The 17,174-nt window shown below is 39.9% G+C and overlaps 1 protein-coding gene across 2 annotated transcripts in view; it reads right to left on the bottom strand.

Annotated features, from left to right (window-relative positions):
* Positions 1-1,931: 1,931 nt before the first annotated feature.
* The window catches only part of GHR (growth hormone receptor), a 75,777-nt gene continuing 60,534 nt past the window's right edge, over positions 1,932-17,174 (bottom strand). For both annotated transcript variants that reach the window (XM_086628793.1, XM_086628792.1), the window contains exons 3-8: positions 15,938-16,098; positions 14,761-14,939; positions 8,797-8,968; positions 6,363-6,453; positions 3,152-3,221; positions 1,932-2,894 (exon numbers count right to left, since the gene is read on the bottom strand). In XM_086628793.1, coding sequence (XP_086484919.1) covers positions 1,932-2,894; positions 3,152-3,221; positions 6,363-6,453; positions 8,797-8,968; positions 14,761-14,939; positions 15,938-16,098 — 1,636 coding nt within the window. The remainder of the gene's footprint in view (positions 2,895-3,151; positions 3,222-6,362; positions 6,454-8,796; positions 8,969-14,760; positions 14,940-15,937; positions 16,099-17,174) is intronic.

Here is a 17,174-nt window from a genome sequence, read left to right as displayed (position 1 = left end):
ATAGGTGATTTCTCCTAATAAAATCTCTGTTTTCCATAAAAAAAAAAAATCTGCAATAAAACACATTGTGTTGGGACAGATCAAAGACAATACATTTATTAAACTTTGAGAAAAACAAACAAAACACTGACATAGGGAAAGTTAAATAGAAACTGAAAGACACATCTTCTGACCGGCGTAGAATGGCTTGTTGACCAGTAAAGTACCAAAATGACATTCTGAGTTTGATTGAGGTATTTAACTATTTTTTGGCAATAGAAACAGAGTAAGAAACTTCTTCCAAACACACACATAGGCATTACTTGCATTAGTGTCTATCATCTATGAAATTTTATATGAAACTAAATAATGTAGCTGTTAGAAAAATATAGCAGCAAATTAGCAGAATATCTAATGCACATTTACCATAAAGTACGTGCTAAACTTAAAAATCCCACCCAATAGCTGGGCACAGTCCTGTAGCCCTTGGTCACAAAGAGAGCATCAGTGATTTCAGTGGGAGACACCATAAGCAAGACCTGCGTTTGCTGCACTCCATACACTCCCGTCCAGGTCAGGTCAAAGAAATGAACGCCCATGTTGGCTTTCTAAGAAGAACCCTGCTATGATGAAACCACAGCCTAGGAGGGTAACTTCTGAAGCAGCAACCGTTCACTGCAAAGCTCCGTCAAGTTCTTCATATACATAAGAACAAAGAAAGCCTTCCCACTGAGTTTCAGTTTTCTCTCCTATCCTTCCAAAAGTCTGCCTAACGCGGTCAGAGGAGATGCTGTTAGGCTGCAAGACAGAAAAACACTTTTGAGCAATACTGTATTATATTCCCCTTGTTCCACTGAAGTCTTTTATTAATCCTGCCGTATCTTTAAAAATGAACTGCTGGCTAACTCCTGAAGTCCTTATTTTTTTTTTTTTTTTTTTTAATCAAGACTTTATGTGGCACAAACTAATAAATGTCGTGATACCTTTGGCTGTAGGAGGGCTTCAGAAGTTGGTCAAATGTGAAGAGATTATGCTGCTAAATCACCAGAGCTTATTCATGTGTTCTCAAAAATTTTAAGTGAAAGTAGAGTTGCACACTGTTTGTTACTGTAGTAAACAAAATTTTGCTTATAAAAAAGTATATTATTAGCATTAACCATAATCTGATGAAGAACAGAATAATTTTCCCAAATATTTTGTATATTTTAAAGTTTTCTACAAAACTTTAAATTGAATGTATATTTCTGTATTAGTTACCATAAGAAAGTAATAGAATCAGTTACTTTAAGTTTCTACAACATTTCAAAATTTCTCTACAGGTTTCTTTGGAAGTATAAAATGGCTCTGTAAAAACCTATTTTTTTCTTTTTGCTGTGAAGAAAACTCCTTTTTAAGATTGCAGCAATTACATTTCTTAGATGGGTCATCATAACTGAACTACAGTGTGTAGTGTAATAGAAAAAGTCTATGTTTTTATGACTAAAATATGAAAATATATTTTATTAATTTATATAAATCAAAATAGATGTGTTATTTATTTAAGCCACTTTTGTTTTTTTTCACTTATATGTTCAGTTCCCAATTACTGATATAAAGATCTCTGCCAACAGCACATTTTCTAAATTCTTAGACTTTAAACCACCTGATTTTTAGCTTTATCAAAATACATGATTTACTGTACATTAAACATAGTAATTTCAATGCTTAGTATCACAAAAATCAACACCCACAAGAACAAGACAGTCACTGCTAGTAAAACAGTCTCAAGACAAAGTCATAGATAATATTTACAGAACACAATAGGAATATTTTGGTGACTACTTTTATGTCGCAACATTTCAGATAAAATTGTAAGAACCACGAGAAACTTTCAGACTTCATTTTGGTTTCAGCATACAAGCCCAAGCTGACTGTCTGCTGTGAAATACTGCACACATCTGGTCAAAGAAGAGCTACGGCATGATTTTGTTCAGCTGGTCTGTGCTCACGTAGCCACAAGACACGTTGAATTCCTTGTCTGGTACAGGCAGTGCAGTTGCATTGAGCACAAGGCCTTGCGGAGAGTGAACAATATGAATAGACGTGTAGTCTGGGACAGGCATCTCTGAACTTGGGGTTTCTGCTGCTGAAGCTCCAAGATTGACACCGGTAGTGGTAAGGCTCTCTGTGGTGAAGTAAATGTCCTCGTTACAGCTTTGCTCCTGAACATGTGGCTCATCCTCTTCGTGGGAAGTCACAGCAATACATTTTTTCACATCTGCCTCACAGAAGTAGGCATTATCCACGGTGAAGTTTTGTTCTGTGCAGCCTTCGCACTGTGCTCTCCCCACCTTGGATTTCTGCCCTGGTGAAAGTACAACACTGCCTGCTGGCGTAATATCACTCACTTGCGCATAAAAGTCAGTATTTGTCAACGAATTCTGGTTACTTAGCTGGGTATGGGCCGATGGACGAGCTGAGTCAATGCTGGTTGCAAAAGGTGGCCACGGCTGGCTGCTCTCGGACTGAATGCTCATAGGTGGCTGTTGGGTGTCTGTGTTGGCAAGGCTTGGAAGTGACTCATCGTTATCTCTTCTATCAAGGCCCAAGAGATCCTCCTCTTTTTCAGTTCCCTTTTTGAACTGATCAATATCGGAGATGGCATCACAGGTATCACTTGCACTGAAGTCTGTCTCTGGAATATCTGGTTCGCAACAACTGGCCCGTCCAGAATCATCATCCTTTGCTCCCAGGCAACTGTGTGATTTCAGGTGATCTTCACTCAGGAGCCTGTCAGTATCTGAGACTCTGTTCTTTTCATCAGGGTCTTCTATGTCCAACTCAATAAACTCAACCCACAAATCGTCATTGTAGAGCTGTGTCTTATAGTTGTCATGGCTGGCTAAGATGGAGTTCACTTCATCTAGCTTTCCTTTCTATAACACAACAAAAAATGAATGTTATAAAGGAAACAATAAAAATGCTTGTGCTCCTTATGATGTTAACTTAAGGAAAAGTAACTGTAGCTGATGTAATAATTGTTCAGTTGTAATAATTATTGTATGAAAACTAATTCCGTGGCAACTCCCCCATGTCATAATTTTTTCCTACAAAATTTTTCTGCCCGGAACAATAATTGTCACCCGCTACGACTACAACGATTCCCACTGTAGGTTCTAGAGCACAGTAGTACCTTCAAGAGATCTGGGTCAATCCCTTTAATCTTGGGAACTGGCACAGGAGGAAAAATCAGCATTTTTAACCTAGAAAAAATAAATTATGGCTTTTAATTGACAGTGGTCCTTCTTGAGGAAGTTAGAAAGAAGAAAGCCTTACATTGTGTTTATACTTAATTACTTCAAAACTGATATGTTTGAAGATTCAATTTCAAGTAGTCCTAAGGAAAAGAAGGGTTGTTTTCTCTCACTGCAAAAAAACCCACAAGTTTTTATGCAGCCTTCCTTGTTGAAATCACATACATTTATATCGGAATCCATTTTGAAGTCTGGTCTTTGATAATTTAATGCTCTATAGAAAGAGAGTAAATTCCTAAAGCCCTGTCAATAGTTTTCCTTTTTACATAATTTTCAAGGGAACCTGATACAAGCCTCAGTGCAGAGTGACTCTCCACAATTTTTTTTTTTCAGGGACACAGTAGTCTAGCAGAAGCCCAATACATTTAAATAGGGGAATAGAAAAAGGGAGTTGGTGAAAAGAGTGAATTACTTTAGAACTAAAAAATAAAACAGAAACACAACTGTAAAAATTTAAGCTACTATTTTCCCATCTCTATGACACTTCTGTTTTCTGAATTATTAATGTAACAAGTGATATAAAATAACAATAGGGTTTAACCCTTGTAGAGAAAGGACTAGTAACTTGCTTATGCATGTACACACTATGAAAATACATATTATTCTAATCCTTCATAAAGTGAATTTCTAATCCTTTGAGGAGACAAAAAAAAAAGAAAAAAAAACAGACGGATTATTTCTGTTAATAATAATCTTAACAATAGCAGGTCATCCCTGTCTCCTCCATTTTACCTTCCTGCTTCTTTTGCAAATAGAGAAACTGTAGCTCCCAAAAGGCAAATCCAACATTCACTTTATACTGGATTACTTGCCTAGTTTGCAAAGTAAGATGTGGGAATGGTAAATCCAAATCAAAATATTAGTTTTGCTGCATTGTTAGTGACCTTGGCGAGGTCCAGAGAAGATCAGAGAAGTCTTAGGGAGTCCTAGAGAGAAATTTAGCCACCTTCTGCTTAACTATGGAAGGCCCAAATTCCCCAGCTGTTTCCGTTTTTGGCAGACCCTCAAAGTTCTGCTCAGCAAGCCTCAATGACAGCCAGAAATCCCATAATTTTTCACCTAATCTCTGGAGGGACTGTGTTAGCTGTGCACTGGCTGGGGTCTCAGGGTGCCAGTTTAAGACCTGGACTTACAGTTAAATCCACAGATCATCTACTCTGACAGGAATGGGCACTGCTTCTAACGAAACAGACAAAGGATTTTACCACTCACTGCCTGGAGAAATCATTCAGGAGGGAGAACTATGCTCTGCTCCTTTCTTAGCCTTGCATGATTCAAGTCTGCATCTTAACTCTTAAAGGGTATGGCCTAACCCTATGGCGTCTGTCCTAGGGAGCCTCGTTCAGATCTTGTAAGGTCAGAATTGAGGACAACATGAACTGGCATCTTTTCAGATACAGGAGGAAACCGAGCCTGGGTATTTTGCATTACAGGGTATCTATGCAGCCTGATCTTCTGCAGAATACATTGCCGCTCCCACCACCATGTGCATCGGTTTGAAAGAAAGAGTGCAGGCCCATAGGTCTAGAAAAACTTTCCAGATGAAGGGTCCTCAGTGGAGAAAGTCTCCACCCGCAGTCTTTGACTAGCATGGAAGGTATTAATGAGCTCTAATCAGAGAAATGCTTCAACCCTCAGGATCTCAGAATCATAGAATCATAAAATGGTTAGAGTTGGAAGGGACCTCAAAGATCATTTAGTTCCAACCCCCCTGCCAGGGGCAGGGAAACCCTCCACTACACCAGGTTGCTCAAAGCCTCATCCAACCTGGCCTTGAACACTTCCACGGATGGGGCATCCACAACTTCTCTAGGCAACCTGTTCCAGTGCCTCACCACCCTCTGAGTGAAAAATTTCTTCCTTGTATCTAATCTAAATCTGCCTCTTTCAGATTAAAGCCATTGCCCCTTGTCCTATCACTACACGTCCTTGTAAAAAGTCCCTCCCCAGCTTTCCTGTAGGCCCCCTTTAAGTACTGGAAGGCTGCTCTAAGATCACCCCGGAGCCTTCTCTTCTCCAGGCTGAACAGCCCCAACTCTCTCAGCCTGTCTTCATAACATCTTCTGTGACCAAGCCACTCTTTGTTCAGCATGCTGACCTTAGTGAGCTCCTGGTCCCACGTGCGAGTTGTTCTTGCCCCATTCTGACACATCTAGCTTTTGTCACGTATTGTATCAGGAGCATTGCTCTTAACTCTGGAATCGGGATGCTATTGCAGGGAGTGGCTTCCTGAAAACAAGCTCTGTCAAAGTATAGTGCTGCTTGCCTAAATTATTCTTTCAGAGCTGCTCCAACTGCACCGTATTGTTTGCATTTCAATGATTTGTCCTTATGCTGGTATGTGCAAAACACCTCAGTGTTCATTTCTGAAGTGCACGTACAGGACCATGACATCATGCATGTGTGCACTGGGACTTGACCATGGTTTTGCTCCGTAGTCTAGGACAGTACTGGTATGGCATCCAAGCTGAATTATTCTGCCAAAACCTATCCCTGAACACACATATTAAGGGATTAATTCACTTGGAGACCATTTTGTCATTTTTTATATATGTGTCATTGTTTCATTTTTATAAGTGACACAATTTTATAATTTTTATAAATGGCACAGTCCTATGCTTTGTTTTATTTTATTCCTGCTATTTATAGATGCAGTCTATCCACAGAGACCAAATACTCCCTTGTGACTCAAGCTCCTTCCCTTGGCTCGATGAAGAAACAGAGATTAGTACAATAGTCTAAGAAAAAAACCAAACGTATAGACGTATGTTTGTGTGAAACTTTTTGAACAGTATGTGGGTAAAAATAGTATTTACGAAACCTGAATAGACTAAAAAACTAATCCCCTTCAAAGCCTAAGTAAATTAACTATGTAAATACTGTAGGCTAAAATGTTCTGCAATCCAAAAGGAAAAGGAGCTGTCAACATAATCGGAGTCCCACTGCTGAAGGCCCAGTACGTACATACGGACAACAACAACGGACAACAATCCTCAAAATAGTTTCTAGTCCTCCAGACTTGAAACAATTGAAACACTCTATTTTTTTAAGCTACAGGTACATAAAATCTGACAAATAAAAACTCTTTACCTTGGTTGTTTAGACAGCAGGATTAAGATCACAGTTACGGCCAGCCCACATGCTCCGAAGATAACAACTAACAACCACGGAAACTCAATTTCTGAAACAACAAAACAAAAACAAAAACATGTTAGCAGGATTCTGCATCTCTGTTGCATCTTTAATTTCAACCTTCTCTGCCACTGCCTGGGGATTCCAAAGTGGTAAAAACTGATAGAACAATTTTTGGTTACTAAAATGTGAAAGTTCTGTGTTAAGCCAAAATAAAAATACTCCTTTGGTCTCAATAGTTCCCATACCGCATTTGTGAGTCCGCTGAAACTTCTTGCAAAAACACATGAAGTTTTTAAATATAAACAAGATCTTAGTACAGACAATATATGAAGCAAAACCAGCCATGAGGAACTTTCTGCCTGCTTGGAACATGCTACCAGTAGTCCTGACAGCACATAATGCTGCAGACCATGTTACTGCTGGTTCACCCAAGCTGAGAGAACATTATTAACAGCATTCTAAATCATGGAATCACAGAATCATAGAATGGTCTGGGTTGGAAGGGACCTCAAAGATCATCTAGTTCCAACCCCCCTGCCATGGGCAGGGAAACCCTCCACTACCCCAGGTTGCTCAAAGCCTCATCCAACCTGGCCTTGAACACTTCCAGGAATGGGGCAGCCATAACTTCTCTGGGCAACCTGTTCCAGTGCCTCACCACCCTCACAGTGAAAAATTTCTTCCTTATATCTAATCAAAATCTACCCTCTAATCATAGGCAACCTATTCTTCTCTCACAGAAACTAAAATATTGTGGCGTCAAAAAGCATACTACTCCTCTTTCTAAAGGCTGAACATTAATTATGTTTTGCACTATCAACTGAAAAAAATACATTCTCCCTTTTATTTACTTTGCAGGTGACTACAAAGAATTCAGGTCATTAAGAACTGCAATTTGGTAGGAATGAAGAACAATGCTGATAAATGAAATGTTTTATCTTTTAAATACTAGCAATTCCATTATACTTAAGCTGACACTGTAGAATACAAAATATAGAGAAATTTATTCCAGCTGTAGTCTTAGATTCTTCTCATTTGTTCCCAATTTTAAGTTTTCCATACAAACTTCACTCATTTTTTGGGCCACGGAATACTGGACACAAAGCTTTAGAATTCGATATATGAACACAAATATATATCCTTTCAGGTAAAAAAAAAAAAGAAAACGCACATACCAGTTTTAGACCTGTGCTCCCAGCTTAGATTTTGACAGGACGTGTTTTCGCGCCTAAGCAAAGTCCTATGTGATATGTTTGCGTTAGACAGGTCTCTATTTAAATGATGAACTAGCAACTTCCTCTCACGTCAGTGAGACCTGTGAATGTCCAGGTGCTTCAAAAAGTTACAATATTGCATTCGAATTTAACTACTTTAATTTTTAATACACAGAAAGTTTAAATTTTAATTCTGTGTTACTGAAGGTGATACGCAAACCAAGCAAGAATAAATTGTCAATCAAATCTGATCACTGCTGCTGTGTGAGACACAGGGATGTGGATAAATTTGCAGAACCTGGGTTGTTATGACTGAAGAAAACTGTGCTTGTAGGGTGACCTTAGATTTTCATAGTATTTTAATCTTGTTCACATGAAAATCTTGACAACTTAATGCAGCTGGGCTTAATAAAATCATGCCGCATGTCCATAACATTAGCTGTTCATATAAATCAGGAATGAAAACAAAGAGTTAGAAAGGGGAATCTAGAAAGATTTTGAAAGATAAGAGTTATGAGTTCTTTTATTTAACACCTTCACTAACAGCCTGGAAAATTAAGTGAAGCAGCTTGTTAAAAAAATTTCCTGAAGAGCTCATATTTTGAAGAGTTAATTTAGTAGCTCAGACCTGAGAATGCTTTAGGAAAAGGCATTATCTCACTCTTTTAATAGAAAAAATGTGGTGCTCGACGGCTATTTCTCCTTCTGTCTTTAACAGCACTTTAAAAACAAATAAAAGACAGAAACAAGAATCAGAAAAACACTCACTGTCCTTGATAGTAATGGGCAGATCAGAAAGGCACCTAGCCAGCAGTATAACACTTTAATAGAAGTGACAATTCTGGTCTTCACTACCGGAGAGCTCGTTTTAGATGATGAAGTATGAGATTTAATTGTATTTTAGGGTTTATAAGATGTGCAACAGCAGTTACTACTTCTGATTTTTAAAACTAACTATTTTTTCTCTCTGATGAGCTGTGAAACAGTCTCGCCAAGTTTACTTCTGGACTTTCATACGCAACTTGTACATTCTCAATCTCACCAATGATTTTCATGTAGTAGGCTGAATTATCAATCTATTCAAGCATACAACATCAACGGTAAGGAAAAAAAAACCACAACAGCAAAAAGACAGCATTGTTATAGAAATACTTTGCTGCACTTAGCTTATTTACCTTCAGCGCAATGAACAAATTCAACGCCTGTTTGAGAAAAAGATACGTAAAGAATTTCACTGAACTCCCCAAATTTTTCAGAGGTACGTTGTCTTGATCGGACTCGTATCTCGTAATCTCTTCCCATCTTCAGAGAGTACAGTGGAACCATTGTTGAGAGTCTGGGTTCTAACTGTAAAGATAGAAGAACTGTGATTCATTTGTTTGAGTTGTACTGGCAATTTTACACTGCTTCTTGATTTCAGAAATAAACATTTGAAGGTGTTTTTGCTACTTGGAACTGTAGATACCATGAGAAGAGTTCAGAGAAAATTCACACCATTTACTTCCGACTTACTAGCCATCAGGCTTTGCTGTGATTTACGAGACCAAAAGTGGAGAATCCAAGTTCTCTGTAAATACAGTCAGTGAAGAAAAGCGACTGCTCCCAGTTACAGGGCTAAGCAGGTGTTGAGAACATGTCCCCCTGATCTTCATCAAGTTGTAAATACTTTTTACTGTTACAACACAACATTCCTGACTTCACAATGCCAAAAACCTTGTTAAAATAACACAGAAGTCTTAAAACTAGTGCAATTTCCACTACAGAATTAATTTTAAGAAGAAAAATGATTTAAAGGCCTTCTAACCAGATGCACTACATCTTACAGATTTATTTATTTGGGGAAGATTGCATAGCTCCCAAAATCTTCAACTACATATAAAATGTTATGATGGAGACTCTATGAGAACTGGCATCAGCTTGTCTCGGTCTTGAGACTTCTATATTAGTATTAATTGCAACACACTTGGATACTGCGCATATCAAACTATGCAGGAAGTCACACGGGAGGTCTTAATATGTGAAGTCCCTCTCTTCTACTCCTCCTCTAAGAACATGTATTTTAGCTCCAATAGCCCAATACAAATACATAAAAACAAGGAAAATGTGCTCAAAATAGAAATGTACATGACATATGTTATATTCCACATTTCATTCAGAATCAACGGTGATACTGGCAAAACTCATCATGGGCTAAGAATTAAACCACCTGGAAAACAGCAGCCATTGGGGATGTGAGATAATACAATCCTATAATCACTGTAGCAGCATAATCTAAACCTGAGACACATTCTGTGGGTAGCTATGATCCATGTTCCCTGATCCCTGGCGGCTGCCGACTCAAATGTTCTGAGAATCAACTGGTCAGATTTTGGAGGAGGCAGTGATCTCAGACAGACTGCTTCTCTCCGCTAGTGGTTAAGCACAAGATCATGGAGAACCATTGCTCTACATTGCAGAGGTTTTTAACATGTGAGAGAACAATCCAGTTGGAATGTGTTGGGAAGAGAATCCCTCAAACTAGTAAGCCCTGTCTCAGCCACAGTACTTTATGGACACAATGATGGTGTTCAGCTCTGGAGTTAGGACTTCATGCTTTCCTGCCCTAAGTACACTTCCCTGCAGTGTGAAATGGATCTTTTCCAGCAGAAATTCAACAAGACAATGAAAGCCAGTGAAGTCATCTCTGGTCCAGCCCTCTTCACTGATGACTGAGCTGTGATCACCAATTTCATCCCATATTAGGCGGATCTAGGCCTGGGTCGTTTGGAGTTTTTTAATAAGTCAAAAGATCAAGACAATCTAAAATATGATAAATAACTAAAGGAAAACTAGGCTTTCAAGATTCCCTATCACACATAAATTTTTCGGCACACATAGTCAGACACTTCCAATAAGAAGTGATCATTCTTCGCTATTGCTGAGGACATGTGTGTTTTCACACCTTGTTCGGAAAACAGCAGCCTCACAGGGTCTGTATAGCTATTGCCAGCCATGACTACAGAGGGTAGAAGCAGGGACAGGCAGCCTTGGAGGAATACAGAGGAACTGTCCAAGCTGCCAGGGATCAGGTTAGGAAGGCTAAAGCCCTGATACAACTAGATCTGGCCAGGGACATTAAGGGCAACAAGAAAAGCTTCTACAGGTATGTCAGGGATAAAAGGAGAACTAGGGAAAACATGGGTCCTCTCCGAAAGGAAACGGGAGACCTGGTCACCAGGGATATAGAGAAGGCTGAGGTACTCAATGACTTCTTTGCCTCAGTCTTCACTGGCAAGAGCTCCAGCTGCACAGCCCAAGTCACAGAAAGCAAAGGCAGGGACTGGGAGAATGAAGAATCGCCCACTGTAGGAGAAGATCAGGTTAGAGACCATCTAAAGAACCTGAAGGTGGACAAGTCCATGGGACCTGATGAGATGCATCCACAGGTCCTGAGGGAAGTGGCAGATGAAGTTGCTAAACCGTTATCCATCACATTTGAGAAGTTGTAGCAGTCCGGTGAAGTTCTCATCGACTGGAAAAAGGGGAAAAATAGCCCCAGTTTTTATAAAGGGGAAAAAAGAAGACCCGGGGAACTACAGGCCAGCCAGTCTCACCTCTGTGCCCAGCAAGATCATGAAGCAGATGCTCCTGGCAACTATGCTAAGGCACATGGAAAATAAGGAGGTGATTGGTGACAGCCAACATGGCTTCACTAAGGGCAAATCCTGCCTGACTAATTTGGTGGCCTTCTATGATGGAGTTACAGCATTGGTGGATAAGAGAAGAGCAAGTGACTTCATCTACCTGGACTTGTGCAAAGCATTTGAGACTCTCCCGCACAATATCCTTGTCTCTAAATTGGAGTGATGGATGGACCACTCGGTGGATAAGAAATTGGCTGGATGGTCACACTCAGAGAGTTGTGGTCAACGGCTCGATGTCCAAGTGGAGACCGGTGATGAGTGGCGTTCTTCAGGGGTGGTTTTGGGGCCAGTGCTATTTAACATCTTTGTTGGTGACATGGACAGTGGGATTGAGTGCACCCTCAGCAAGTTTGCTGATGACACCAAGTTGTGTGGTGGTGTGGACACGCTGGAGAGAAGGGATGCCATCCAGAGGGACCTTGACAGGCTGGAGAGGTGGGCCTGTGAGAACCTCATGAAGTTCAACAAGGCCAAGTGCAAGGTCCTGCACGTGGGTCGTGGCAATCCCATGCACAAGTACAGGCTGGGCGGAGAATGTATGGAGAGCAGCCCTGAGGAAAAGGACTTGGGAGTGCTGGTGGATGAGAAACTCAACATGAGCTGGCAATGTGCGCTTGCAGCCCAGAAAGACAACTGTATCCTGGGCTGCATCCAAAGAAGCGTGGCCAGCAGGTCGAGAGAGGGGATTCTGCCCCTCTACTCAACTCTCGTGAGACCCCACCTGGAATACTGCATTCAGCTCTGGGGTCCGCAACACAAGAAGGACATGGAGCTGTTGGAGTGGGTCCAGAGGAGGGCCATGAAGATGATCCGAGGGCTGGAGCACCTCTGCTATGAAGACAGGCTGAGAGAGCTGGGGCTGTTCAGCCTGGAGAAGAGAAGGCTCCGGGGTGATCTTATCGCAGCTTTCCAGTACTTAAAGGGGGCCTACAGGAAAGCTGGAGAGGGACTTTTTACAAGGGCGTGTAGTGATAGGACAAGGGGCAATGGATTCAAACTGAAAGAGGGGAGATTTCGATTAGATCTAAGGAAGAAATTTTTCACAAAACTGAGGGTGGTGATGCACTGGAACAGGTTGCCCAGAGAAGTTGTGGATGCCCCATCCGTGGAAGTGTTCAAGGCCAGGCTGGATGAGGCTTTGAGCAACCTGGTGTAGTGGAAGGTGCCTCTGCCCCTGTCAGGGGGGTTGGAACTAGATGATCTTTAAGGTCCCTTCCAACTCTAACCATTCTGTGATTCTATGACTAGCAAACTTGGATAGACATAAGAGAGGGCAGAATTTTAGTCTTGTGAATGTAATGGGTAACACGTCAAGATAAGAGGGTAGAATTTTAAAAAGATACGCAGCAAGGAGCTAATAACAATGATGAAATTTTTCTAAACTGAGCCAGATTACCTTTGGCTCTGTATCATAAACCCCCACTATGATATCATATGATGGTGAGGATTTTACTGTTTTTTATGAAGTTTCTCAGAAAATAACTTTGATTCTTTTATCACTGTGGTTTTCTGTTATGATACTTTACTAATTAATGTTTGAGCTCTCCTTCATTCATATGTTACTTATTTTCAATTAGTAAATGGGCTGAAAAAAATGAATGCTATATATGAAAAATAAAATCCCAAAACATCTAAAAAAATGACGAACAAATCTCACTAAGGGGAGACTTAGTGCAATTTAAGTACTATAAATTAATCTTTGTATCAGTTTTCTGTATCAGTTATATGTACAAAGCATTATGGTATATTTAAGCAGTCAAAGATTATCCTTTGAGTAAAAATCTAACAATAACAGTATAACTAGACATTTCTGTACTGCTTTGACACTCATTACAGATGATATTTGTAGCAAAGAATAAAATTCTTGCTTCAATCAGAGTTTTGCCATTGTCTTAGGCCAGATCAAGATTTTGTCCAGAAATTCTCTTTTGTGCTCTGATAGCGTCTCAGGGAATCATGCCAAGTTCGTGCTTTTAAGCTAAAGGGACAATAACATAAAATATATACAGCTGCACTACAACATAATCTACAGCACTATTTTTCTTGAGGCAAGTATAGTGTTCAGCAATTCCCATCCGTCTTCTGAAAGAAGGAATGCTGATCTTCAAACCTTTGCTCTCCTGAGAAGAACTATTCTCAAGGCGTGCTGGAATTACTGATGGTACTGGAGCAAGAACAAAGCTTTATTGGGGTATTTATGCTATTGATACCCGAAGGCTTATAAAAAAATAAAAAAAATGTGCATTTTTAAAGAGTTACCTGTACTGCCACCTGCTTTTGTAAATCCCATAAATACTCTGCAGATTTTCAAGATTTAAGGAGTATTGATTTACTGCCTAAACTTAACTCACTTTGTAGGCTTTAAAATATAGAGGCTGTACAGTAAGCACAGCTTAAACCAGTATAGAGAGAAATTCAGACAAGCATTAGGAAAAAGTTATAGACATTATAGGCTGTTTAGCTGTAGACTTACTAATGAGGAGTAGGATAAACGGAAGATGCTAACATTGAGAAGGATTAGAGATGAGGAGGCGTCCAATATCTTTCATAGATGAAGGCAGGCAAACCAGTTTGACTGTTTCAATCGGTAAATTTGCCTTTTGTAGATTAAGACAAATTCATAACAGTATTAGCTGCTTTCCTTCTGTCAGTGAGCTCAGTTCACATTAATAAAAAAGCAAAGGAAGGGTTCTGCTCTGAAATGATGTTCTCATTGCACTGAACTGGTATTCAGGAAGTCCTCCATATGCAAATATGCCTGTGCATCCAGGTAAGCTGGGTACAATTTCTTGCCTGTCATAGGAAAACTAACTACGTGAGAAGTTAAGTGATTTTCAAAAAGAAAATTAAAAAGATTTCCAGAATATGTATTTTATAGTTTCATGGACTATCTCCATAGTCAGCAATTTCCCATTGCTGTCTGGTATGAAATCTGTATGTCTTATCTATTTTAATTATTTTAATTTGCTTATTGTATTAAATTTTGAATTATAACACAAAGCTTTTCTTTTTTTTTTTAATCTACTGAAATGATAATTATAAATATTAGAACTTTACAGGTACTCTGAAGAATCTACACAGACATGGTGACGTTTTCCAAGCAAAATATTCCTGTTCCAACTACTAAAAATACCATGCTGAGGTTTAGGAAAACAATAGAGAAATATTTTATCCTTGAAAAAAACTTGTATGTATCTGACTCTGCTATACTTTCTCATCTAACACAGGGATTTCAGGGCTTGTTATTACAATCCAGAGTGCCAACTATCTTGACACATAAAGTTACAATGCTTGCTAGAAAACTGGAAAAGAATATGGTTATATTGTTTAAGATTTAAGGCATCATCTAATTAGCAATTACAAACCTGTTGCTTTTCATAGTAGTACAAAAGCGTTAGGGACAGAACAAGCCTGTCCTGTACTGTGTCCATTGTATGATAAACATTTGCTTCATACCTCCTTCCATTTTGTCTCATTAACTTCTTTGTACTGCAATTCATACTCCAGAGTAATCCATCCCTTCTGAACATCTGCTGTTGGTGGTGGGTCCCATCTTACTTGAATATCCCCATGGATCCCAGTCTGACTAGTATTCAGCAGAGTCCAGTTAAGGTGGACAGGAGGATCAGGTAGTACTGTTTAAACAGAGTATTTGGAATAAACCAGCCAGTTTTCATTGTGAAAAGATCATACTTACAACACACTGTTAAATAATTTCAGGACTAAAAAAAGCATATTAACCACATATTTGCTGTGAGCCAATGACGAAGTCACTGCAAGTTTGGTAACAAGAAGGCACCCTGCCATTGGCAGCAGATACACTGCACAAATCTCACCTGAGAGACTAATAAAGAAGACTAAGAATGTTATTGCCGATTACACTACATCTCCCAATAGCAGCTTATAAAATACCGAGACTTAAATAATTCTTCATCAAAATTTACACTTAGAGTTCTTACTGGAAATAATAATTGGAGTAACACAGAAAGATAAATCAAATATTATTAATAACTAATATAGAAGTACACTGAAAAACTATGGTATTCTGAAAAATTATTCTAATTTTGCTCAGCTGCAGAAAAGAGAACAGTGGATATTCTAGTCACTTGCAGGAACAAATCAATCACATACACCATTGCTCTGAACAAGCAATAACATCAAGTCCCAGACAGTCACAATTCATATTGCAATAAATATAAATTCTAGCTTAGAAATGCTAAACATCTTGATTCTATAGATTAAGAAGAACTATTTGTTCCAGAACTTCGTAGAATCAAGATTTTAACCATCCTTGCCCACACTGAACAAGGGTATGTAGCATCCATTAGAAAGGGCTCAGAGTTACAGCAGAGGCAAGCTCATCTGCATGCATCTGAGACATCACTGGTATGCAGAAAGAGAAGTCATGTATTTGCTTTTGCCCTTTTAGCTTTCTTCCAATCTGGGCAATATTTTCTGGTGTGGATCACATTACACGTTACAAACCCAAATCCTTTCCTATATATCATATTTTTTAGAAACTAACCTTTCTCAGGGGTTAAATTTAAATATAGTATGAGTAATATTAAAGTTTATAGCATCACACCTATTGTGATACAAAAATATAGAGGTAAAATGCATAATGGAAGCATACCTATTTCATCAACGCTGAAACATTTCTCATCAAACACTTCATCTTTATGGGCAAGCTTCACACAATACGGTATCCAAATAGAGGTGTAGGATGTGTTGAAGTAACAGCTATTTTCTCCTGCAGTGATATAATCAGGGCATTCTTTCCAGTCTTTGTCATTCCTAGAATGACGACAAAAACGTAACATACATGAGAGAGAGATTTACAGATCTTACAAAGTACAAATCAGAGATTCATAGATTCATAGATTCATAGATTTCTAGGTTGGAAAAGACCTTATAGATCATCAAGTCCAACCATTCCTAATCCCCATTAAACCATATCCTCAAGTAGATCATCCACCCTATTCTTAAACACATCCAGGGATGGGGACTCAACCACCTCCTTGGGCAGCCTATTCCAGTGGCTGACAACCCTTTCAGAGAAGAAATACTTCCTAACATCCAACCTGAATCTCCCCTGACTAAGCTTATGCCCATTTCCTCTTGTTCTATCACCCATCACTAATGTAAAGAGCCCTTCCCCCACCTCCCCACCATCTTTTCTCAAGTATTTATAGGCCGTAATCAGGTCTCCCCTCAGCCTCCTCTTCTCCAGGCTAAACAGCCCCAACTCCCTCAGCCGCTCCTCATAAGTTTTATTTTCCAGCCCCGTGACCAGTTTAGTCGCCCTTCTTTGGACTTGCTCCAGGAGCTCAATATCTCTCTTAAAGCGAGGGGCCCAAAACTGGACACAATATTCCAGGTGTGGCCTCACCAGTGCCGAGTACAGGGGCAGGATCACTTCCCTATTCCTGCTGGTCACACTATTCTTGATACACGCCAGTATCCCATTGGCCTTTTTGGCCACCTGGGCACACTGCTGGCTCATATCAAGCCGGTAGTCAACCAACACCCCCAGGTCCTTCTCCGCCAGGCAGCTCTCCAGCCACTCTTCCCCGAGCCTATAGTGATGCTTGGGGTTTTTATACCCCAAGTGAAGGACTCTGCACTTGGCCTTATTAAAGCTCATGCCATTGGCCTCAGCCCAACAATCCAGTCTGTTCAAATCCCTCTGAAGGGCCTCCCTACCCTCGAGCAGATCGACACAGCCTTCCAGCTTGGTGTCGTCCGCAAATTTACTGAGGGTACATTCAATCCCCTCATCCAGGTCGTTGATAAAGATGTTAAACAGAACTGGACCCAGCACTGAGCCCTGGGGAACCCCACTGGTGACCGGCCTCCAGCTGGATTTAGCC

Source organism: Tauraco erythrolophus, chromosome Z (assembly GCF_009769465.1).
Source record: "Tauraco erythrolophus isolate bTauEry1 chromosome Z, bTauEry1.pri, whole genome shotgun sequence".
Lineage (NCBI taxonomy): Eukaryota > Metazoa > Chordata > Aves > Musophagiformes > Musophagidae > Tauraco > Tauraco erythrolophus.
This window is presented reverse-complemented; position numbering and strand designations above follow the sequence as displayed.